Raw genomic sequence first — 24754 nt, 5'->3', positions numbered from 1 at the left:
ACCGCCAGTGATGTTATTTCCGGTGATACAACAACAGCCTTACAGGTTTATAAAACAGTTGTTGCTGATTTCTAGGTCTGCGCGAGGAAATGTACTAAATAGAGAGAACTAATGACGAAAATAAACACACTTAAGGTAAATAGGGGTTACACAACGGGTGGTTATGGTATATGGGTTTTTTCCTCTCGAGTTAGTTGTTTTTCGAAACTTATAAAATCACAAGCTTTTGAAACAGTTTTGTAACAACAAACAGAAGTGAAAGAAATACTATATATAGCACCACGAGTTTGTGTGACCTGTTTCTACGACAATAAGCTATTTTGAAATGGAATTGGCCTGTTCTGTACCTGTGTGTGTTTTGTTTACGTTACGTCTTCAGTTTTGGCGTATTGATAGGACGTTTAGTGAAATTCTACTTTTTAATATGCAAAACTGACAATTTCATAAATTCACGGAGATGTTGTATCTCGTCACAGATTAGATCTAGAAATAAACTGATAGGTTATTTTCGTACAGGAAAACGATTGAAATACAAATAAGTATATTATTATTTTAAAATCAATCATGAACTACTTATTGCGCGTTCAAATTTCCGTAAGTGTGTGAAGCGTCCGTTCGGTCAAAGTTTAACATTTCAGCTAATCAAATCATACTGAATTCATACATTAATTTACACACATGTTGTATACTAAAATACATACCTGTTGTATAATACAGTACATACCTGTTGTATAATATTATACATACCTGTTGTATAATACAGTACATACCTGTTGTATAATACAGTACATACCTGTTGTATAATACAGTACATACCTGTTGTATAATACAGTACATACCTGTTGTGTAATATAATACATACCTGTTGTGTTATATAATACATACCTGTTGTGTAATATAATACATACCTGTTGTGTAATATAATACATACCTGTTGTGTTATATAATACATACCTGTTGTGTAATATAATACATACCTGTTGTATGATATTATACATACAATAATAAATTATAATACATATCTTTGTATAACTGTTCACACATACATACTTCTGTTGTATAATACAACAGTTGTATATGCATGTGATAATACATACACACACGTTGTATATGATACAGTACATACCTGTTGTATATATATTATACATGACCTGTTGTATAATTTATACATACCTGTTGTATAATACATACACACATGTTGTATACCTGTTGTATAATACAGTACATACCTGTTGTATAATTTTATACATACCTGTTGTATAATACAGTACATACCTGTTGTATAATACAGTACATACCTGTTGTATAATTCAGTACATACCTGTTGTATAATACAGTACATACCTGTTGTATAATACAGTACATACCTGTTGTGTAATATGATACATACCTGTTGTGTTATATAATACATACCTGTTATGTAATATAATACATACCTGTTGTATAATATTATACATACAATAATAAATTATAGAATATCTTTATAACTGTACAATACATACTTCTGGTTATCAAAGTTCATGCATGTGATATTACACACACACGATATGATACAGCCGTGGTATATAATTTATGACTGTGGTAAATTACGATACTGTGATGTGATACACCCCTGTGATACGATACACCCCCTGTGATGTGATACACCCCTGTGATACGATACACCCCTGTGATACGATACACCCCTGTGATATGATGCACCCCTGTGATATGATACAGATCTGTGATACGATACACCCCTGTGATAGATACACCCCTGTGATATAATACAGATCTGTGATACGATACACCCCTGTGATAGATACACCCCTGTGATACGATACACCCCTGTGATAGATACACCCCTGTGATAGATGCACCCATGTGACAGGATACACCCCTGTGATACGATACACCCATGTGATATGATACTCCCCTATGACACGATACACCCATGTGATAGATCAACCCCTGTTATTTGATATGATACACCCCTGTGATACGATACACTCCTATGATACATACACCCCTGTTATATGCGATACACCCCTCTAATATGTTACAATACATACTTTTGATATATTACAAGGCATATCTATTGTGACACAGAATGTATATCTTTGACATAATGTTAGCATACTTGTTATGAAACACTATGCATTTGATAAATCAGAAAATACATCTATAGATAAAACAGAATTCACACTCTTGTTAAAATATAAAATACACAGAATTATACATGCATGTACTGATACAATACTTACATAGATTTAAGTTGAAATATACCTGGGATAAAACACAAAACATACACTATTAGAATTACAATAGCGGTGTAAAAGTGTGCGTGTTTCTGTAGCATAAACATACACAATACTGCTTTACAATATAACTTCAAGGAACAGTTGAGTTTGTGTACCAGATTTATGTTTGTTTAAGATCTACCCAATTGACTTATTTTTCAGGCCTTATTACACATTCATTATCGCGGTCACGAACACACTAAGTTATGTAACGGAATGTTTGGAAGATGTCCGGATATATGCCGGCCGGGTACACTTTACGTACAAATGTTACAACACCGATACTTGTTGTAATAACAGCCAGCTTAACGTTATACATTGTTACTTGACTTCTTCTGTTGCCTCAAATTATCACAAACAATATTTGAGTCGTTATATCGAAGGTAAAACAATCCTGACAATTACTTTTTATAGAATAAAATTGTACAAATTGGAAATCAAGGACACGGCCTAGTCTTCGTTATCAGAAGCTAATTTCTTCCTTTACATCAACGCAACAAGATTTCCACTTATAGACTGAGTGATTTTACAATTGTATTTCCCATGTCTAGATGGTAACCTTGCTGCTTCCCTAATGTATAATGATGGAATGTTGTAAGTTAGTCGATATTCTCTATATCGATATTGTCGTGACATAATCGACAGCCTACTAAACAGCGTCAATCGTCAAAATCTCATGGGGATATATCTTTGTCTTCTTGTTGAGAGAATATACTCTATGTACTACACTGTACTTCATATGATAAAGTGATTGTGGCACAAGATTTAATGAAACGGCGACACACCCGCAAAATGCATAGGGAATATGTGATATTTATTGATAAAAGTAATCATTATTGAAGAATCTCTTCTCAAAGGTTTCATTTTAGCTGATCATTAATTCGTTTCTTAAACATATTGAGTTGAAATCTATGTAAGAACCAGATTCATTTATTGACGCCCATTAACATGTATGATGTATTTGTTGTTGTGAACCCAATTTTCATCCAAAACTAAACATGTTTTTTTATGTAATTTTTGATACAATGAAATAACGTACGTCTGTATATTATAACTTTAAGTAAATATCTGTTTTGAAGTTTTGAAGATACTTTTGACTGCAGTCGATTTTTTAAAATTAGCAACAGGAATTATTCATCTTTTGGCAGACTGTAAATCTTCATTTTATTTTTCAGAGTGATATCCAGTATGCCTACAGTGATGAGGAGGCTGATGGACATCCTGATCATCGACCGTTCACCGACTCCTACCGAGGTCATCCCTACACCTTAGGAGGCGCAGGCAGGTACGAACAGCGCAAAAATGGAGGCGATTCCGTTAAGACCGTAAATGCCATACCACCAGGTAAGCGAAGAGAAAATGGCACGAAAGCAAATCTTGTGACATTTTATATCAACGGCAACAGTAACTACAAAGGATTAACGATTGCCGTAAGTAGCAAAAAATGGCGGGATATGGAAAAACTCAAAGAACATTTAACTTCAAAAATAGGAACACATTGGCCCATAAAATGTATTTATACAATACCAGACCGACAGCTGATCGAGGATCTGGACAAGTTTGAAAATAACAGATCGTACATTGTGTGTAAAGATAAGAATGCGCAAGTGAACGGAATCCAGTATGGCTATTCTAAAGAGAAACACTGGGTCACTAAACGTCCATCAGCTGGGAAAAATCGCAAGAATGACTTGGGCATGCTCAAGCAAAATCCTCCAGCGAATTCGCCATCCAGAAATCGTCGAGTGATCACTATAATACAAAACAAAAACCGGATCCGGAAGGAAAAAGTGATTCTAAATCCGGAAACGTCGATGTCATTTGTCCAAATTCTGAGTGATATGGGAGATATGATCAATATGAATGCCACGGCGTTATACCTCTACAAAAAACCAGAAACACGGGTAAGTGTTGTTACTTATTCATAGAAATACGTGTATATTTATTAATCGAGTAAATAGTTCTATTAGATAATGTTAATTGTTTTTATAAATATAGATCAGTGAAGCTATATAATCTTCAGCGCTTAATGCGCGCCAATATGGTTATTAATATATAAATTTGATTCAAATCCTAAATTGTAATTAACGTATAACAGATGGGATAATACAAATCACAATAGATTCATGAAAACTTTTGGTTTTGTGCAGGTTTTTTTTTTTTATACAAATACAATGTGTCAATACAGTGATCAATATGTAACCTAACAATTTGTAGTCCAAACATAAACACCATTACACAAGACGCGTATTGATTGAATTCTGCTCATATTCATTATTTAAATGTATCTAGTCAGCTGTGTATTTTGTTGGTTTTTGTCTTTCATGTGCTTAATAAAGATGTTTACACTTAATAATCCTATGTGGTAAAAAACGACATGCTCAAACGCAATTTCCTGTTTTAATATTGGTTTCGTTGTAATTACATAATTTTTTCCAACAAAAGCCGACTGCAAAAATTCCCCACATAGCATATATAATTGTTTTATAGAAGCATCAAGCAACTGTGGATAAAACCAGTTCATATATAAGTATAAAGATAAATAAGTCCACGAAAAGAATAACTTGCTATCCACAATCTCATGTCCAGGGACGCAGACAATATAAAAAATTAATGAAATTATTATAGAACAATTAAATAGTAATGATATTTCAATTACCTGCTCACCTTAAATTATTTGTAATTATTTGAATGAAAACCAAACAAAAATTGGTAAGCATTCTTTGACACATTGTCCAGAATTTCACTTACAGCCCTCTGACAATGGGAGCTTAATTTCTGTAGAGAACTTCGTGCTAACTACAAATAGTTATAAATGTTAACATCAAATGATCATGTACCACAAAGCATACCAATAGCCATTAGCATTTTTCCAAAAACAATTTCGTAAGAAGCCTTGTCAGAAGATCGTATGAAATACCCACATATAAACAGTGTCTTTCAGTACAAATTACAAATTAGAATTAGTAGATTTTGTACAGCCAAAAGATGAATTTAAGTTTCAACTGTTTCTAGGACATGCCGATGGTGCTAATCTCCTACATGATTAAAATATATGGGCGGCTGAGAAAAATCCAAGTCGAAAAATATATCAAACACTACAATGTCGTCATTCCAATAAATTTTCAAATAAAACCTTCTTTATTAAGTCTTTATCTTTTACATTTATATATTTTGACAAAATTATATATTTATATACATGGCGGGTGTCGTCGATGAAGCAGAAGACGCTTACTCTTCCGGAACGGCTGATCATATTTTCCTTGTACTTTTTCAGGAGTTAATTTTTCCTTTGTTCATATTTTGCCCTAGTTTTATGGATTTTAGGTTTGAATTTTGATTATGTTGGTATTATCTTGATTTTTGGAACTGTGCCACTTTTGTAAGAAGTAACAGAACCGTTAAGATATACAGTAAACTTTTACTGTGTTCGAATGAACTAGAATGTGGCATCCATGCTTCGGCAGTTATTAACACCCTCATTGAATAAAAGAATATTCCAATTGTAGGGATCACGTATTACTATTTACAGCACACACACATTAACCGCTGTAGCCAGCTTGTATATTATGCATGACACAGCACATGCTATTGTACTCGTGCTCACGGAAGGTGTGACCCGAATTCAACCACCGTGACCTCAAATTCGCCGATCCTAGTATTACGTTAGCCCAAAAAACCCACTTCGTCATTACGGCATCGAGTTCACCGTACCATAAGTTATTAATATTTATTTCAATATATACCGAAGGCCATGGAACTAGTTGGTACAGTGTCTTCTAATATCCTAACAGCGTGATTCTCAGACAAACTAACCGCATCATAACCCAATAAACGATTTGACAAGAAAAAAATTTAACTAATCCACTTTACTACTGTAATAAGTACATTTTACTGCAGTGTTGAGACCATTGAGATTGCGGTGAAGAAGTAGACCAGGTCAAGAAAGGTAAAAGGTCTTAACTCGTCAAAAATAGTAATGTCATTCCCTCAAAAATAGAGCCGGGTAGCCGATTATCATGTTGTATGTGGAATAGGAATAAATAGATTTTTCCCAAAGATCTGACATCAGTTTTTCAATCTGATGTCAACATCTACGTCTCTAATCGGGATATTGGTTACAAACTGTTGGATATCAAATCAGATGCAACACATCGATATAAAAAACATGGTATATTTGGAAAAGGCTGTATTATCGAGATAAGGAATTCCACATATTGCGTAATAGTAGCATCTATTTATGTCGGTAAGAAAAGATCGATGTCTGTAAGAAAATATAGAAAAATCGAAGAACATAGCAAGAACGTCTGCACTGCAATTGATTTCCAGTACACGGAAATAAATTTGACACTGGATCTTTGCATCTTACCTGAAACTGAAGGATATAAATTTGTTAAATTCAGTCTCGTTAAAAACGTATTGCCTAATAGCGGAGCACGTGCCTTGTTATGAAGTTCTATGCTCCGAATTAACGATACTTAGAAGGATATCATGAAACCCGGAGACTTTATAAAACCAATAGCAGAAAAGAATTGTGGTTAAAGACGTTTGTTATCCTTTAATTATTTCTGTTCAATCTATAATTCTTCAGAAACCGTCAAACTAAAGAAACTGTGTACCAGTACCAGCATGGACAGTGCTAGTAAAATATCACAAGTCCACTGGACTAATGACATGGATTAATAGTGTCACCAGATTTATCGGGGAAATATGGCAGTGACCATTGCATTTAACACATTGTTTGCAAGATTTAAAAAACGTATCTCAACGTCCGACTATTTAATCCCTCTGGTAATATATGAAATACATATCTGGAAATATAATTCCCAGATAGATCAGCGTGGCCTTATCTACCATCGCTTGACATGTAACATGTATTTAAAAAATTAAACTTTCATGAAATTATTCGTTGGATAATAACATCATACTAGTGATGGAGGTCGATCATAAAACGGAACGAGTTACAGTTGATTTCATTGGAATTCATGTTTAAAGTTGCTGACTTATCTCTGTGCATATTTGCGTGATAATATGCAATCACTGAACGATGAAAGGAAAACAATCGCACTGGTCCCGGTACACAGGTGTAGTTTGTTGTTTAATCAATGATATGACGAACTGTGTATATCCTATTGAAGTAATATGATAATATGTCCGCTGGGACATATAAGCTTCAAGGAAACGCACGAACGCTTTTTTATGCTTTGTCTAAAATCAATAATGTACGTGACAGACTTTTCTATATCAGCCACCTACCTCGATCTTTTCTTACAACGAAACCAACACGAACAGTCTTAACCAAGCTGTAGAATAAGCGTGATCATTTCCCTATTGTGAATTTTAATATTCTCGATCTCCTCATTCCTCACCCTACCATATTTACCTGTTGCTATTGATTCGATATTCAGGGGCTTTTTCCCAAGTATGATGATTTGCATGCAATAAGTCATCAACTGACGGGCAAACTTGTCACATAGGGTTTGAAAAGATGCCGGTTGTTAAAAATTAAAAGGAAGTTGTACGGTCGTCATAGTGATTTCTTGCGATATGAAGTAAGACATATTTGATGCTGTGGATTTCATAGCTGTGTACCATGTCTTCATTTGAGAATGTGACATCACTTACATGGACTGAGCAAGGCGGGTATCGTCGATGAAGCAGAAGACGCTTGCTCCTCCTGAATACCTGGTCTTATTGTACTTTTTATGACTCTCTGTGTAAAATTTTATTTTGTTTTGTTGTTTATGTTATCCTAGCCTTATTAACTTTGAGTTTAAATAGTGTTGACTTGTTGATATTTTTGTGTGGTTTTGACATGAAGGTGGAACTAATGAAAACAAAGGTTCTGTCCACAATGTAAAAAGTTTTCTCTTTGGCGTTTTCTGTCGTTTCTTCTGGAAACAATACTTAAATACACATTAAAGGTAAGGCATGTCTTGTCGATAAGGCAGATGGTTTCTATGGGAAGTTTACATTTTCGCATTTTCCAAAGGTTTAGTGATATCAAGTTTAAATTACAGTTTGGTGCTTTACCTGTCCCTGCAAAACATAGTTAGACTTGTTCTCTGCCAACAAATAATATCGTCAAGGTTTGTGAAGAGTCGGATGGAAAGAGCCAGACTGTCAACATTGAAATAGAGTTTGTCAATAAGATGTACGCTAGACTTATGTAAAACATTTGTTTCTTTTAACGAAAAACATCTCCGCCATGCAATGACTTTCTGCGTTAAATTTCCTTACACAGGTGACGTCCTACGCACAGCTGTTCAGAGAATACAAGACGGTAGACGAGTTTATAATCTGTGGTGAAGAGATGGTCCCGGTGCCGGAAGCTACAGGTCAGAAACGGACCGCTGCCAGCAGCAATTCTAGTAATGAGTCCGTCACCAGTAGGGGGAGTCGTCAGAAAAAAATGCAGAAATCCTTCGATTATGGTTAGCTATGTATTAAAACACAGTCGTGGTTAGTTTTACCTCGATCGACATAGAAGGGCTAGTTGGAGTTTTTTGTGTTTGCTTGCTTTTGGTTGTAAGTAATTAACGTTTTTGGATTACATCAGTGTGGTCTACCTTTTTTAAGGGGGAGGGGTGGGATTTGGGGATACGAGATCACACCTTGGCGATTTATGTAATTCATAATTATTGAAAAATGCTTTTTGTTTTAAGAATCTATCTGTACTATATGTTGATTGAATAACCTTTTGAGATTATGTCGGTTGGTAAACTCTGTTGGTTGATTTCTGTGACAGTTAAATTCTGAAAAATATTGATTTATTTTATTAATACTTATTATTCAATATTGTGCTTCTCCCTTCTATAATTTTCTCGTTTGCTTTGATGGATTTTATGATGTACATGGCAAGTGTCGCCGATGAAGCAGAAAACGCTTACTCTTCAGTTATCCTTGGTCTTACTGTCCTTGCACTTTTTCAGAAGTATCCGTATAAATCGTCCCTTTGTCCATATTTTTCTCCAGTTCTATTGAATTTGAGATTGGATTATGATTCTGTTATCATGTTGGTATTTTGCACAGTTTATTTTTTTAGTCTTGCCACATATACAACGATTAGAGGAGCAAAATTTTTTATGTTGTTTTATCAATTTTGTGGTATAATCGGTATCTGTATACGTTTTCTGTCCAAGGGATTTATTTGCTTTGTCATTTTACTATAAAAACATTTGATTTTATACCTTGATTTGGGTTATCACCTAGGTAGGACTACCACATTTGTGGTGACCTGGATAAACATGTCCTTTGTGTTATCGCAACTACCTGGTTGTCATATCACCTGGGTTATATTGTTGCCTGAGTTACCGTTTTAAATGACTTTTGGTACTGTTACGTGTTGTGGAGCTAGTGCACCTTTCCATATTGATTTTGACTTTTCTTTCGTTCACTTTGAATCTTTTAAATTTCCCAATTCCCTCCTAGGCTTCAAAATATATTCCCTGAGCATCACTGACGTGGCAAAGAAGAAAAAAACACATGTATGATGCAGTGTAATTAATTGCTGGGCTCTACTGTATTTTCCTCCTCAAAGTTGTGTTAAAGATGCTAAAACTAAAAAAAGTGTTACGCTGTCTTGATTTAGAACATGTTTTGTTTAGCCATAGGTTCTACCTTTGAGTCAGTGCATCTATGTTGAATCGTGCCCTTTAAGAATAAAGAAAATCGAACTCCGCATATCAAAGTTACAAAGCTGTACTTAACAAGGGATCATGTGTGTCGTTTCGATTATACTAGTATTAAATTGAAGAGAGATTCGCAAATTACACATTGAAATATGGATGAAAATGTGATTTTTTAATAGCTAGATACCTACTTGATAGCAACGGCCAAGATCAAAGCAAACTGTTCACACTTCATATACTAAACAAAGATTTACCAAGACATGATATGTATCACAATGTTAATATTAAAACGATACAGTTCTGATAGATATCCTTTATATCAAAATACTCACATTAATTAATAGATTTTACCGAGTTGTTTGGAATCCATGAACCACACAATGCCTATGTTACATCGATAGGTAGTTAACTAATACTCAATGTTGATACAAACTGTTAGCGCTGTCACTAGGTGCACTCTGTGGAATAAACAGGTACGTCAATATTGATTGGTAATTGATATTGTAATGCTCCTACAGTGAATTTATGTGGATAATTACATCCGGTTCTTTTAAAACCGACCTGTAATGCCATTACGATATTACAATTTAATATTTTGAATCAGATTAAAATTTTCTCTCATTGCAGTCACATTACTTATTATCCACACTAGGCATTTCTGAATTGTGGAATCAATAGTTTGAAGCAATAGAATTTCAAGTGTCGATGCATTATTCAAATGTGATTTTTTTTAATGAAAATAGATAGAAACGGTTTTCGAATATCAGCTCCTTGTATTTCAAACTCCATCAATACTCCAAGAGCTTCAGCACAGTCCATCATTTCAGACGTTCAGCTAGCGAAGAATTCGTTCTAAACTGCTTTCAATATACAGAAGATATTTTCGGATTCCTATACAAAATAAACTTTAAACGGTGTCCTTCACATAACATAACAACTACAATTGTTGATTAAAACACGTATTTACCAAAGGCTGGAATTGATTAGGGTATAAAAATCCACTCCGGAGGAAAACGAAAAACTGATCACGAAACCAGCTCCAGGTATGGATAACCTGAAAGGCAACTGTTGTAATACGGTTACACAAAACTTGCATTGAAATGATGTTAAGTTTGTTTGGAATAATTAAGAAAGCTGCATCGCATATCTGTTTAATTAAAATAGCGCTCATCAGTGTTGTTATAAACTAAACGCGTGCAAATCCAGAGAAAAAATAAAATAATAGCTTAAAGATTGTGCGAATGACGCACAATTGAATAGCGAATATATCAAGATTTTAGAATTAGATACAGTAGTGTCATATGATAATTTGGAAGGCATCATACTGCTGTTTCGTTATTACAGGTATTGTTAGTGAGGTTATGGGTTTGCTTTGCTAATATCTAGATTGCAATTGGAGGAAAGAAACGAAGGTCGAAATAAATGTCATAAACCTGAAAAGAAGCGCACGAAACCCAACTTTTAACGACTTTTTATAATAGGGAAGTTTTAAATCTATACAAACCTATAAAGAAAGGAAGGTGCATCAGTTCCATAATAAATGACTAACCAATGGTTAGCCCTAATATTTCGTAGTTTTTCCACGGTTCGGTGCAAAACACAGACACGGCCATCTACCAACCAGGTAGTGGAACAAGCTATTTCAATTACTGATAAACTGTTTTATTTGTTATGTAAATCATGATATACAGATGATGTCCACTGTATCTTCCTTCGGAATATCATTTTTTATTATCCGAATGTGGCATCGTCTTAAAATAAATTAGAGAGAGCATTCTCCTCCAGAACTTTGAATGTCAAAATCGGATATGTATTTCTATTCATCAACATTTAAAAGACTTGATAAAACAAGTGACTTAAAAAAACGTCATATATTACAAGCAAATGCCGTAATTGCACAATAAGAATTATTATCTAATTGTGGTATTTTCAGTAACGAAGACATATTTTTGTCATATTAATAATTCCTCACTTCAGTAAAGGTTTAGCATGCTGATAATTGTTATTATTTATTTGATGTTTAGTTAATGATAATTTTGATTTTGATCAGTTTACAAATGATTTACATGCATTGCTTAAGGTAAGTTCGCTAGTGTTTTCAGAATCTGGATTCTTGTGTTTATAACGTAATGAAAACGTGTAATGTTTTGACAGAAGTGCCCGAGGACGAAGATTACAATGCTGACATCGATCAATACACATATCCAGACAACGATGACCGTCGAAGATGGGATTGTGCTGTTGAGCATGTGCCCTTCGACGACACCCAAGATAGCGACGAGGAAACTGCGAAAAGGGTCAAAGTTCGAATACGAGGAAAGTATAAAGGTAAATACATGTTTTTTAAAAAATGAGCCAAAGGAACAATCATGTGATTTAACTAATGACACCAAATGGATATTACCTGTGGCACTCTGTTTATGTGGAAACTAACCAATTATCAACAACATTGTAGTTTACGAAGCATTGTATGATGTGGTGCATATTTTATTAGGAATGGTTTATTTTGGTAGTAAATGTGTTGTATATGCTTAGTAATGTGTATAGCTTACGTTTTGTCACCTTCCGCTAATGCCAAAATAAATGAAGAACATCTATCTTCTTTTACCAACCTACGCAAAATTATATATCTACCAATTTGTCAGTTATACAAATTTCGTTTTGTCTTATCGTGTCGAACGTCAATGATAATAACATTTCCAATTAATTGTTTTGCTTGAAATTTCATGACATAGGATTGGGAATACATGACTTCGTTTTCCTTTTTATTTCAAATCATTTTGACATCTTTTCAGATTATTTCCAACCCGATAACCCGATGCCAGAAGATCGTTCCAGACCGAACGAGAAACTTATTCTGGAATGGCTGTATCCTTAAACCCTATGTTCTAAATGACTGAATTTAGCAAAGTCGTATATTCGTGATAATGACATTATGTATTTCACTGTAATTCCAAATTTACAGAAAGCAGTTCAACTTTTAAACCCCATAATATTTGTCTTCTATCTAATTCGCTGTATAACTTTATCTATTCTTGAAATTCGGAACATGTTGGTATCAGTGTGATGACAACAAAAATGCTACACGTTAATCAAATCTTAATTAAAACTAAAAATCGATCAAAGGAGGACGAAATATGAACAATTCAACAGGGAAAGTGTTAAACTACCACAGTAAAACCGTTTGATATATAATTTTATTAACGAATGATCATCCGGACTGCGATAATTCAAAGTTTTTTCAAAAGACACAAAAGGGAACGGCATCTTTTCATACAAATTGATAGTAAGATACATAAGAATCAAACAATGAATTAAACTCTACAGCGTTTTTGTCGTCCTCTAGGACTCATCAATGATGCTTACGGCCTAAAATTTGAAGCCTTTAGTATGTCTCATGTGCTTTCATACTCTGCACTGAATTGGTTATGATAACATATAAGTGTGATAAGATGCATTAAAGATTCTTATAAGAAAATGATGACAATCTAGATATTGAAAAGAAAATAAAGGTCATCAAATCAAGTATACATACATAGATATGGTTCTATGTCATATGTCCCTTAACTAGTATGTAGTTACGGGTACCGCTCTAATGACAACAGCAATAGTATGATGGTGTACCACCGGACAGGCGAACTCATGTGTCACATAGAAGCAGCTGTTGTCTTCTACAACAGAAAATTTGATCGGCAACGCTTCTACCTAGCTCACACCGAAGAAATCACATGGTGAGTAGCGTGGCTGAGATTGCACAAAAGACACGCAAGACACACCTTATAATACACATTCAAATAGAGCTAACCAATGAAATAAACTGCATCATAAATTTGTTTCAACCTTCTAAGACGAATCAATGATACATGTTTTTACCTGTAATTCCACATGACTGGTTTTATTGTCAACTGATTCTTTTTTAACTTGTCGTTAGTGCTGAAAAATAAGTGAGTTCATTATTGATTGATAGGCATTGATTATCCGTTATATTTAGACACAAGTCTCATCCTGATGCGATTCAGTGAGTATGAAAATGTTCAAAATTCAACCAGCAGTGACACTTCTTTAATAGTTTACATTTATTTACAGTATGGCCTTACATCCTGAGGGGCGGTGGATAGCAACGGGACAGAAGTCAGGGTCTGATCCTGAAGATGTGGTAAGCACTTCTAATGATATCCATGTTTGTCTTTATCTAATACGTCATAATTACATCTCATATATTCCAATTAAGGAGCATTTAAAATACTCACTGAGTTTCACGAAGGAATCATTTGTTTTTCATTTTAACAGGTTCATTGTTTCGCTCGGAGTTTAAATCACTGAAGCATATTAACGCTCAATCAACGATGTCCATATCACTTACATACACTTAATCTATAATGAACATTATAAGATTGAAGAGTAAGATGAAAAGATAATTTGACTTTAATGTAAACTTGAAAGAATCTGGTCAAAGCATGGACTTTTCAATTCTTTCAGGCACATATCCGTATTTGGGATGGACGCACTTTAAGTACACAAGTCGTACTTGGTGTAGGAATTTTCTCGTGTGGTGTGGCATCAGTCAATTTTTCAGTGTTCGTAAGTAAACAGTGATAGTGATAATTATACATATACAATTAGAAATTGTTTGTTATAATTTACACGTAATAATAAATGAAATATAGTGTAGATAAATGGCCACATAACAATCTACTGAGTATTGAAAAGCTAGCTTTTCGGAAATTTTACATTCTAAACAAATATACGTTAACCGATCACCGTGAATAAGACAACAGGAACGTTGGTCTACAATATTTATATCTTCAATTAGGTAGCATTGATGGGAAATGACAGTAATCTTAAAAACCATTTTTCTAAACACTAAAGAAATTCCAAAACCGTTGGGTAGGATTAAACTTGAGTGATTAGTAGAAAGTCCATCTCTAGAGGTTTTGTTGGCGACAAATATGCAAGCCTCCTTGGAAACATTAGTAAAACATGATAAATAATTTATTATACATGGTACTTTTGAATATATTATCAAATTAGGGTCTTGGTAATAAGCCCTACCTATCCGATATAACCATCCTCTAAACAGTTTTACATAGAGTCTTTTCAATTAGATTATCATTATAAATGCAAATTTCTCAATTGCATGTTGTTTTGTCAGCGTGATGGCGTTCTGCTATGTGCCGTAGACAGTAGCGACAAGCACGTGCTCACAGTATGGGAATGGAATCGAAAGCGGCTATTGGCAAAGACAACAGTAAGTACATGCTTTATTGGGTTCCGCCGTTATTTTTGTTGGGCTTCTTTGATGCTTGGTTGCTTGCCTGTTGGTTGCGTTTTTATACCTATTTCTCAATTGAAAAAGTGACACTACTTACTTGAATTTACTAAGGTTTACATAACGGGTGTCGTCGATGAAGCAGAAGAAAATTATTCCACAAAATCTTTTAAATTTTTTTTTGTTAAATTTATTTTTTAAATTCTTGATTCAATTCATTGTTTCATATATTAGCAATTCTTCACTTACGCAGAACAAAATCAGTGTGTTAGGAAAATAAATGTTTTTAGCTGAATGCACATTGAAAGTTTTACAATGATTGTGTTTGAAAGTGTATCCATGTTTCTTCATATTTTAGTTTATTAAGTACTCATTTAGTATATTTACTTTTTTATCTGTCCCTTTGTCGATGTACTTTGTTTGTAATAGGATTTTTTACTTAAAATCTGTGCGGATATCATTGGACGCTTACGTTATCGTATTTTTTGTATTGGAGACAATTTGCTATAATCAATCTTCTTTATTGTGTTTTATTTCAATGAAGCAGAAGGTTCGTAATTTTTCAGGTTTTGGTTTTCATGACGACACTTTTCTCACGTTTGAAATAAAATGTCATCACACGTCTGTCACTACCACTACTCAACCCCTTATTATCTGCGACGACTTAAATATTGCATGTCAGCATTACCTCGTATTGATTTATAGGTATAATGAGCTTAGTATTGTCAATATTTTGATATGTATAATCAAATCCTCAGTTAGCAGCAGCCTAAACTAGAAAGATGATACACGAATATGAAATCAAAGAGCTCGCAGATGGTTTTGTTCGAGAACTTCAGAAACTCTTTTTACATGCTTTTGTTCAATGAAATAAAGTTTAACCTTTATTGCATGCATGGAAGAGAAAGAAATGCAACATTGTAACTGAAGAACCCATGCTGTTTTATCAGTTTATTCAACTTTGGTACCTCAGAACTTTGTGCATGCTTAAAACACACATTCATGGCTTATGCAATAAAGTCCTTCTTCTCCTTTTGTACTTTTGTCGTTGAAAATGATGGAAATGTTCCTCGTGGCATATTTTATACTTTTGTGTTTAAAAACCTGTCTATGCTAGGTCCGTAATGCCTGTTTCCACATGGCCGAATTATGTCTTGAACTTTCACAAACCTAGCCTTATACTGACTGTTTTTGTTTGTAGTTCACTGATAGGCAATCATTGGTATAATAAAAACTGAACCAATAGCTGAAGATGTGTAAACACTTCTCCTAAATCGTACATCATTTAGTATGGTAATTAGTAGATAAAATCATTGCAACCGATATGTCATAATTGAAAGTAACTCATCACCTATATGAAAAAGAGGTCATTCGAAGGATCTTTTGTCTGATTTAAAGCATCAAAACTCAAGGTTTAGACAAAACGATGAAGTCTCTTACCATCGACTCAATTTTCACGGTTTTCCAATGTCGTTATGTGCAACTTTCGTTTTAAGGTTTGAAGGTTTTGGTCTACAATGCCCAATTTTATATCTCAGTTTACTTCTCATCACATAATCATTTTGACCTTGGCGATATGTATTAAGATAGGAAAAGTTTCAATAATGGCCTTTACAGCAACTAGCCAAGCAGACAATCAAATTTTTCAAATATTTTTTGTTTTTGAATCTTGTGTACGCAATGTTTGGCTCGAATACTTTTTCATTAGTAGATCTAACAGGAGTCACACAAGTAAATGGAACCTTTAAACAGAAATATAGAAATCAATACTGTGTGACCTAATAATGAATTAACTGTCTCATACAGCAGTTTCTTTCTAAACTGAATGTTATGAATGTTTGTTACAGAAACATGATCAGCTGACTATTGTTTTTCGACAAATTTAGAAATTTTTCAGTGAAGACTTTCTTAATGATTATGAACAAGACCAGACAATTGATATTTCGCTGAGCTGGTGTTTTGTCTGCTAATGTAACCAGCATTAGACAGATTGCTGTATGCGGCTTTTAAACCTGGATCTTTTCTGTAACCCATATGAATACGACTGTACTTGAAGAAATATGCTGTCAATTCCTTTAATAATTTATGTCTCTTTATGTTTTACTTTATTTCACGTGGGAAAATTTGACATCGATTTGGTTGGCGGAGCTCGAATACATTAAAATTAATTATATATTGCTGCCCTTTATTACAGACGACTGCAAGACATGTATCACACGCTTGCTTCTATCCTTTTGACGACACAATCCTGCTCACCTATGGCGAACAACATCTTTACTTCTGGAAACTGTTCTGGGACCCAGTTCGTGATACAGATGGTCGTCTGCTCAGAGACAAGGAGAGTGGTGCTTTCACAGTAAGTAAATTATATGAAGAAAAGGGTGTCTTCCATGGACATGCAACTTAATTCCATTTCTGATCATAGAAAGTGTCCCTTTTGCAGATTAATCCCTTGTAAAACAGTGTCTTCCACATATGTTCGTCACCTTTATAAAAAGTCTTACATACGATACCATGTTTCATGAAAGAGTTCCAAATTTCCTTCCTTCGGTCCCTTAAATTGTTGTGTTTCCAGTATTTTTTATCTCTTTGAATGTATCATACTTAGGGTTATACTATCTGGAAGTCGTTTAATAAGCAGGAGACGCTTGTCCTTCCGGAACATCCAGTTTTGTATTTTTTCAAGGGCCTCTATGTGAACTATGTGAATCTGTTGACAATTTGGAACTTCTGGTTGTTTTTGAACCGTCATGCATTTTCGAAGTTCGATCTTGCATTAACGACCCATTATTTTCCATTCTGTGTTTGAGACTTCAACATTTAATATCAAAATTGTGTACAGTTTCCGGTGACGAGTAAGCTCCATTCTGAGGAACTTCGCGAGATCACCTCCATTGCCTTTCTTAACAACGGTGACGTGATAACAGGAGATTCCACGGGATCCATTATTATATGGGCAGTCGATCGCTCAACACTTGTCTTCCGGTTCTTTACAGTACTTCCTCACCCTCACCACGTGAGTATCCACTTCGGCACGTCCTGCTTTATTTTGGTTTTAATAGATATATATACTAGAATACATATAAAATTAGTTTGATACGATCACCATTAATCAAACCCCACAATACATCGTCTCTAGGCATTATGTGATAAATGATGAAGATGCGACACCCTTGATAAACACTGAATAAAATAAAGATACCCTCTATAGTATTTCTGTTTTATTTTCCCGCCACTCATTTATGGCATTTAATACCAAAACAAATGTATGATATTCATTGTTTCCAGAGATCTGTTAACACTCTGTGCATGTTGCCCGACTCAACTCTAATATCAGGAGGTGGTAAAGAAATCAAGGCATGGAGCATGGGCAACAACCACTACAGGAAAACGCGGGAACGAGTGGTAAGTGCTGGGTACGACAACTCGTCGCCAGGTCAGGGTACAAGATTGTTAAGTTCAGAGTACAAGAATGCTTGTTAATTTAGGGGAAGGGGAAAGTATTGGAAAGTCCAGGCACAATTACTCGTTATCAGTTCAGGGTGCAAGAGTGTTAAGTTAGGGGTAAGTGAATTATTGTTAATTTCAGCGTAGGGGAATGCATTTGAAACTCTAGGTAGGCCAACTCTGTCAGTTCAGGGTACAAGATTGTGAAGTTCAAGGTACAAGAATTATTGTTAATTTCAAGGTAGGGGAAAGCCTAGGCACGACAAATCGTCGTCAGTTAAGGATACAAGGTTGTTAAGTTCAATTAAGAAGACACCTTGTATGTTAAGGGTATGACTAATGCTCTTCAGCTAAGGTACGGCAATGAATTGCATGTCAGTCCGTTGGATATTATATGTATATACTCTGCACGGTTGAGCCGTCCTTTTCACTGAACCTTCTCCATTCTCCAAACTGATTTTCGTTACCAAATGTCGCTTTTGAGGTGATTTGCTGATTAAACCTTAAACGCGTTATTTATTTTTCCAAATTGTAATTTTACGATTTTATAATTGTACAGATAGCCGATAATTTTGGAGACGTAGCGTCAATTGTACTGAAGGACAAGTCTGTGACAGATGGCGGTAAACCCGTGTTCTACATAGGTACGAAAAATTCCTACATTCTGGAGGGATCATTTGATGACAGTTTCGAAACACACATAGAGGTGAGTAAACCAGTTTATTTTTTTTTATTTTGATACAAATAGGTTAGTATAAAGCAGGTGCCACAAACTACATGGGGTCACATCACTTTTATCTCAAAACATTCTTTGTTTATTTAAATTTTACATGAACATTTTCTAAGGAACAAAATTACATATGGCGTACTTAATAATGTTTATCTAAATAAATTCATATGTTCGGGGCATGTCTTAATGATACAATATAATTACATATCTATGTAACCAACTGTCCGTTTTATATGATTATTACCATCCGACAGGCTCACTTTGACACGGTATCCTCCGTCGTGTCTCATCCCCGAGAACACTCCTTCTACTCAGCCTCGATGGACATGACGGTGAAGAAATGGTCTTCAGACGTACGCGGGCTACCGGAGACTGTGAATGTCGGGGTATGAAACAGACCTGAAAGGTCTTCAGTTAATCTGTTCCATTTGTACAATTTGAAAACATAGTCTGTAAGATTTCTTGTGCTGCATACACAGGTGATTCAACAACGTCTTTTATGTTACAGAGGGGAATAATGGCCATTATGTTAGAAACACAACTGAATAAATTTAAGGGTTTTAATTAATTTTCGCAAACAAATTTTACAGTTCAAAGTTTGGATGTCTAAACATATATCTTTCTTTTTATAATCAGCGACGTAGTTTTGAAGCTCTGATGCTCTCGTCTTTTATTCTGTTAGAAAGATGGAATTCCGAGAACAATCATGAACATTAGATGATCACAGAGTTACATTTACAAGTAACAAAAATTTTCCAAATATGATGTCTGCTAGGAAGTATTTGGCTATAATATAAGATTCTTTCATATTTAGAAACCCTGCACCTGCATAGATATCGACAGTAATGGGCGCTACTTGACTGTTGGAACAGCCGATGGTTTCGTCGTAGTTCTTGGATCATCATTCAAATATAAACGAGAAATCGCTATCATCAAGGTTGGATCAACAGCAGAGTTCATCGAGTGTGTTAAAATTTCACCAGGTTAGTCATAAATTGACACATCGTTTCTCATTACCTTAAGTGTCATCGCCGATCATATCGTGTCATATAGGATATCTCGTATAACATACGAGATATCGTATATATTATGCGTAGCAAATGTCATTATTATGCGTAGCTAATGTCATTATTATGCCTAGCAAATGTCATTATTTGATTCCAATGCTTCCACTAGGATTCGAACCCAAGATCTCTGGCTTATTAGTCTGACGCTCAAACAATTGAGCTAAAGAGAATTTTATCAGGGTACAAACCCTCTTCCAGCAAGTAACTCGTCCTTGTATTTCCAAAAGTTATAGCAATGTTTGTGACAGTAACACTAAGTATAATTTCCGAGTTCATACACTGGCGCCAATGTAACAGAGGTCATTATTTATTCCATGCCTCCGCTAGGAATCGAACCTCCGACCTCTGGTTTATTATTCTGACGCTCAACCGGTTGAGCTAAGTAGTTTTCTCTAGCCGAGAGGTATCTTCGTCTAGTATTTTACTAGGGTTACATATGTATGATATCTTTTATTGAAAACTGATTGAAATACATCATAAAATCCTAAAATGTCGTATATAGGGTACACTGTATAAGAAGAAATATAGAAGTTATCTTAAATAGCATACGGAATACATTTTATAAAGCATATGGTGTATACTATCAGGCACAATTTCCAAAGAAGTTATCTTAGATGTTATATAAAATATATTGTCCTTGAATAAATAAATAACATTATTTGCCATAGAGTTGAGAATTGTTTGAAATGAAACCTTGGTTTTGTGTTCCAGAACGAGACTCGCTGGCAGTGGGTTGTCGTGACGGATGTGTGTACATATATAACGACATCAACGACGGCGCTAAGCTTGCTATTCGAAACAACACTATTTTCAAGGTATTGTCACATATTAGCTGCTTCTATGTATCCTGCAGTAGTGTCTAATGATGTATGGTTTGGCATCAATGCTCCCACACCGACCAAACATAACCTGTCAAATAAGACATGTTTGGCGTTAATAAATGTTCGATAAAAAAATTAAATCAAACAACCTATCTTCAAATCTGGCCATTGAAACGAGTGGATGTAGGAACCAGTGGTACTACTGAGAGAAAGAGCAAGCAAGTAAAAAATAGACTGGTACCGTTGCATTACGTATGAAGCTATATTACTGGACTGGCATTAGCATAACCCTGATATCAGTGGATATGTTGGTTAGTATATGCAATCTGTCTTTATAATTACATTATTGGTCACATATGTGTGAACATTAGTTTTCAATGATAACAAACTTTGATATGATCTATCTATACTTTTAATGTTCTGCTTCAGGCCAATTCAGATCCTGTCATCAATGTGGACTGGACCTCCAATAGTCACTGTATACAGACAATGTCGTCCGAGTACGACCTCTTCCACTGTAAGTTCACAAACATATTTACATTGTGCATTCCATTAGAATTTACTGACAGTATCCTCCAAATACAACTTATTCAAGATTGTCTGCCATTTAAAAAAAAAATTTAAAAAATAACACTTAAATTACACTTAAACTCTGCAACGCAAATTAACTATGTAGCTTGAAGACTACAAACAATGAAAGACGACAGAATCTGTCACGTAAAAACCTTCTACATTTCTCAATCCATGATTTTTCGGTTCTTGCATCCCAGGGGACGTGACAGATATGAATGCAAAAAAGTCACTTTCTCTCAGAAATGCGAAATGGAATACTCAGAACGTCACAGTCGGCTACTCTGTGTGTGGTGAGTAGGCATTTCTCTTTATTTTTTAATGCTGAAAAATACGATTATATAGATTGAGTTACATATTTGCTTATCGTCTGTTATTTTGTCTCCATGACCAGAAAATTCATTTAATGCATTTTAAAAAGTTTTGTTACTTAAGGAATGAAGATTTTACTACATAATAAGTGTTTCAAAGTTTTGTTGACGAAAGACTTTGCATTTTTTCTTACCATATTTTCTTTATTTTCATCTTTGTTATGTAAGTCCTATTTGAGAGATAAGACAACTTAATATATCCCTGTTACCAAAGTAAATAATAGCTTATACCAAAACAAAAAAAGATGAAAACTTTCAATGTTGTTTATCCTTTATGTTAAGGAATGTGGACAAATGTTAAGGACGACGATGAAGTAAAGGTGGTGGACAGATCTCCTAGCGAAGAAATCATCGCCGCTGGGGATAGCAAGGGTGGTATTCGCCTATATAAATACCCGTGTACCAGTGTCAAGGTAATTTATCAATGTTAAACAATTCTGAGTGACTTTCGCTATCTTGTAACTGTTCCTTATAATAGTAATCTAATTCTATAAGTAAATGTTCGTTTATGTAATATATGTTATTCAGTTCATCATTTGAGAAAACGACTTGCCTGAAAAATTTACATATCATTATTAACAATTTTTTCCCCAATCTGAAATGTTTAAAAATGATAATTTTGTAAAATAAACGAAACCTGTAGTAATGCTAACAGAAGTATTGTTTATTTTTCTATTCAACAGCCAGAATACAAGATGACAAGAATGTATTCAAATGCAGTGAATGCCCTTAGTTTCCTTAAGAAAACTGACCGTTTGATATCATGTGGCGGACAGAAGTCCTTCCTCGCTCAGTGGAAGGTGGCGAAATACATCACGACAAACGAACACTGAGCAGCTGTCCTGGCCCAGTAGGGATGAATAAAATCCTCAAGACAAATGAGCATAAAAGTTGTGATTATAAACAGTGAACCTTCAACTAGAAAAATAATCATTATGCTTATACCAAACTTTAAAATGTCGTCTTTGGCTTACATTGTCAAGTTTGTGCTCGATTTATAAAGCATTTACATAAACAATTATGTGATAGACGTAGGACACCATTGTGAACAATTAACAGATAATATGTATCAAGTATACATAGGTTTTCACTACCTAGGCATACTTACTTACCTATCAGAGAGACCGATCTGTTCCACGCATATATCATTTCAAATAGTTTTGTCCCCTTTTTCTCTTTGATGAATACAGAATAGAGCTGATGACCATATTCCATATAAGGAAAATATATGGACAGTCTTGACCATCGAAAATTGTATATTCCATAACGATTTTACTTACTTATCAGACGCATTTAGGTTACTGTAAAGTATTGTTCTTTCTCATATTTTTAAGTCATATTTTTTTATCTTTATTTGACTTCTGTAGTATTTTGTATATTTCAAAGTTACGTGCGACTAAAATTGTTTGTTTATTTTTCTTTAATTGCAAATTACGATTTAGTTATACTGTAAACACACCATTGACTGTGATATTTAATTTCGTAGCTTGTGTATATGTCCTATTGTGATATCAAATCCGCCATTGTACATTTCTTTATTGAATGCCATCCTTTTTCCGTGTCCTAAAATATCATTTGATTATTTTCCGTTTCCGTCTTGTAGTATATAATCAAATTCAAAGTAATCATTTTTTCAGTTGATAAAATAACAATATTTCAATTATTCTGTTTGCTTCTAATTCCAGGTCAAAGATTCCCATTGCAATTAAAGACCAAAACGTCAGTTCCAATTTACTCCCTCTCCTGATCTGTCTTGCACACAAGGTCGCTGTTGGTAGTTTCTGTATCGAATTTTGTAATACGGAAAGTCCTTCAAGTTGTCCTCTCACTTCCTTATGTAGATAATGGTAAATTATTGATAAGTGTCACTCTTTGATATTTGTTTTCTTATTTCATTAATAATCGTTGATACTTAGACTGCATCTGCAAAGTTTCTGCACAGAGACAATTATTGGAGTTTGTCAGTTAAATGTATATCTTGCCACCTACATATTTTTCATATTTTTTTCATTTGATTTATAATATACCAAGACATCCCATTCATTATATTGCCACCCTGACTATATATATAGTTGTCTGGATCATTGTGTTACATTGTTAGATATTGTTAACAAACCGTTAAGGATTTATAATATTGTCACGTTTGACATGATCTTACAATAAAATCAAAACTATACATACCTTACTCATAATACTTCAATGTCAGTACCATGTTTCGACAAGTTGCATGTCTTTATAATGTTCTTCTTAGGACAAAATCCAGTTTTATTTTGATCGACATTTACCGGTCTAGTTTTAATTTCAAAATTAGTTTTGCGATTACTCAAATAAACTTTGTGAAACTTTTTTTATGTCGGATATGGAATTTTAGAAAGCAGGCCCATGTAACCATATGATATACCGATTCCGTATGTCACTTCCTGTGTCATTTTTTCTGAGTAAATGTCCTGGAAATTGGATTAAATGATTTCAATTTATTAATTTGCAATAATGAAATTTGATCAACAACAGAAAATGTTAGAATGATACAGAAACATACATCATTAATAGATTCAATTCTTTCATCTGT

General features: G+C 34.4%; 1 protein-coding gene across 1 annotated transcript in view; it reads left to right on the top strand.

Annotated features, from left to right (window-relative positions):
* The window catches only part of LOC132552033 (echinoderm microtubule-associated protein-like 2), a 32355-nt gene extending 9337 nt beyond the window's left edge, over positions 1-23018 (top strand). The window contains exons 2-21 of the mRNA XM_060216177.1: positions 3455-4183; positions 8524-8713; positions 12065-12238; positions 12706-12778; positions 13489-13641; positions 13997-14066; positions 14390-14491; positions 15063-15158; positions 15724-15729; positions 17374-17535; positions 18022-18195; positions 18468-18584; positions 19186-19332; positions 19611-19742; positions 20171-20339; positions 21135-21238; positions 21674-21761; positions 22015-22107; positions 22468-22598; positions 22869-23018. Of these exons, the coding sequence (XP_060072160.1) occupies positions 3455-4183; positions 8524-8713; positions 12065-12238; positions 12706-12778; positions 13489-13641; positions 13997-14066; positions 14390-14491; positions 15063-15158; positions 15724-15729; positions 17374-17535; positions 18022-18195; positions 18468-18584; positions 19186-19332; positions 19611-19742; positions 20171-20339; positions 21135-21238; positions 21674-21761; positions 22015-22107; positions 22468-22598; positions 22869-23018 (3060 nt within the window). The remainder of the gene's footprint in view (positions 1-3454; positions 4184-8523; positions 8714-12064; positions 12239-12705; positions 12779-13488; positions 13642-13996; positions 14067-14389; positions 14492-15062; positions 15159-15723; positions 15730-17373; positions 17536-18021; positions 18196-18467; positions 18585-19185; positions 19333-19610; positions 19743-20170; positions 20340-21134; positions 21239-21673; positions 21762-22014; positions 22108-22467; positions 22599-22868) is intronic.
* The last annotated feature ends 1736 nt before the right edge of the window (positions 23019-24754 follow it).

Source organism: Ylistrum balloti, unplaced genomic scaffold (assembly GCF_031769215.1).
Source record: "Ylistrum balloti isolate Yb309-2 unplaced genomic scaffold, AGI_CSIRO_Ybal_v1 Utg370230, whole genome shotgun sequence".
In the NCBI taxonomy this organism is placed as follows: Eukaryota; Metazoa; Mollusca; class Bivalvia; order Pectinida; family Pectinidae; genus Ylistrum; species Ylistrum balloti.
Note: the sequence above shows the minus strand (reverse complement) of the source record. Positions and strands in the feature narration are given on the sequence as shown.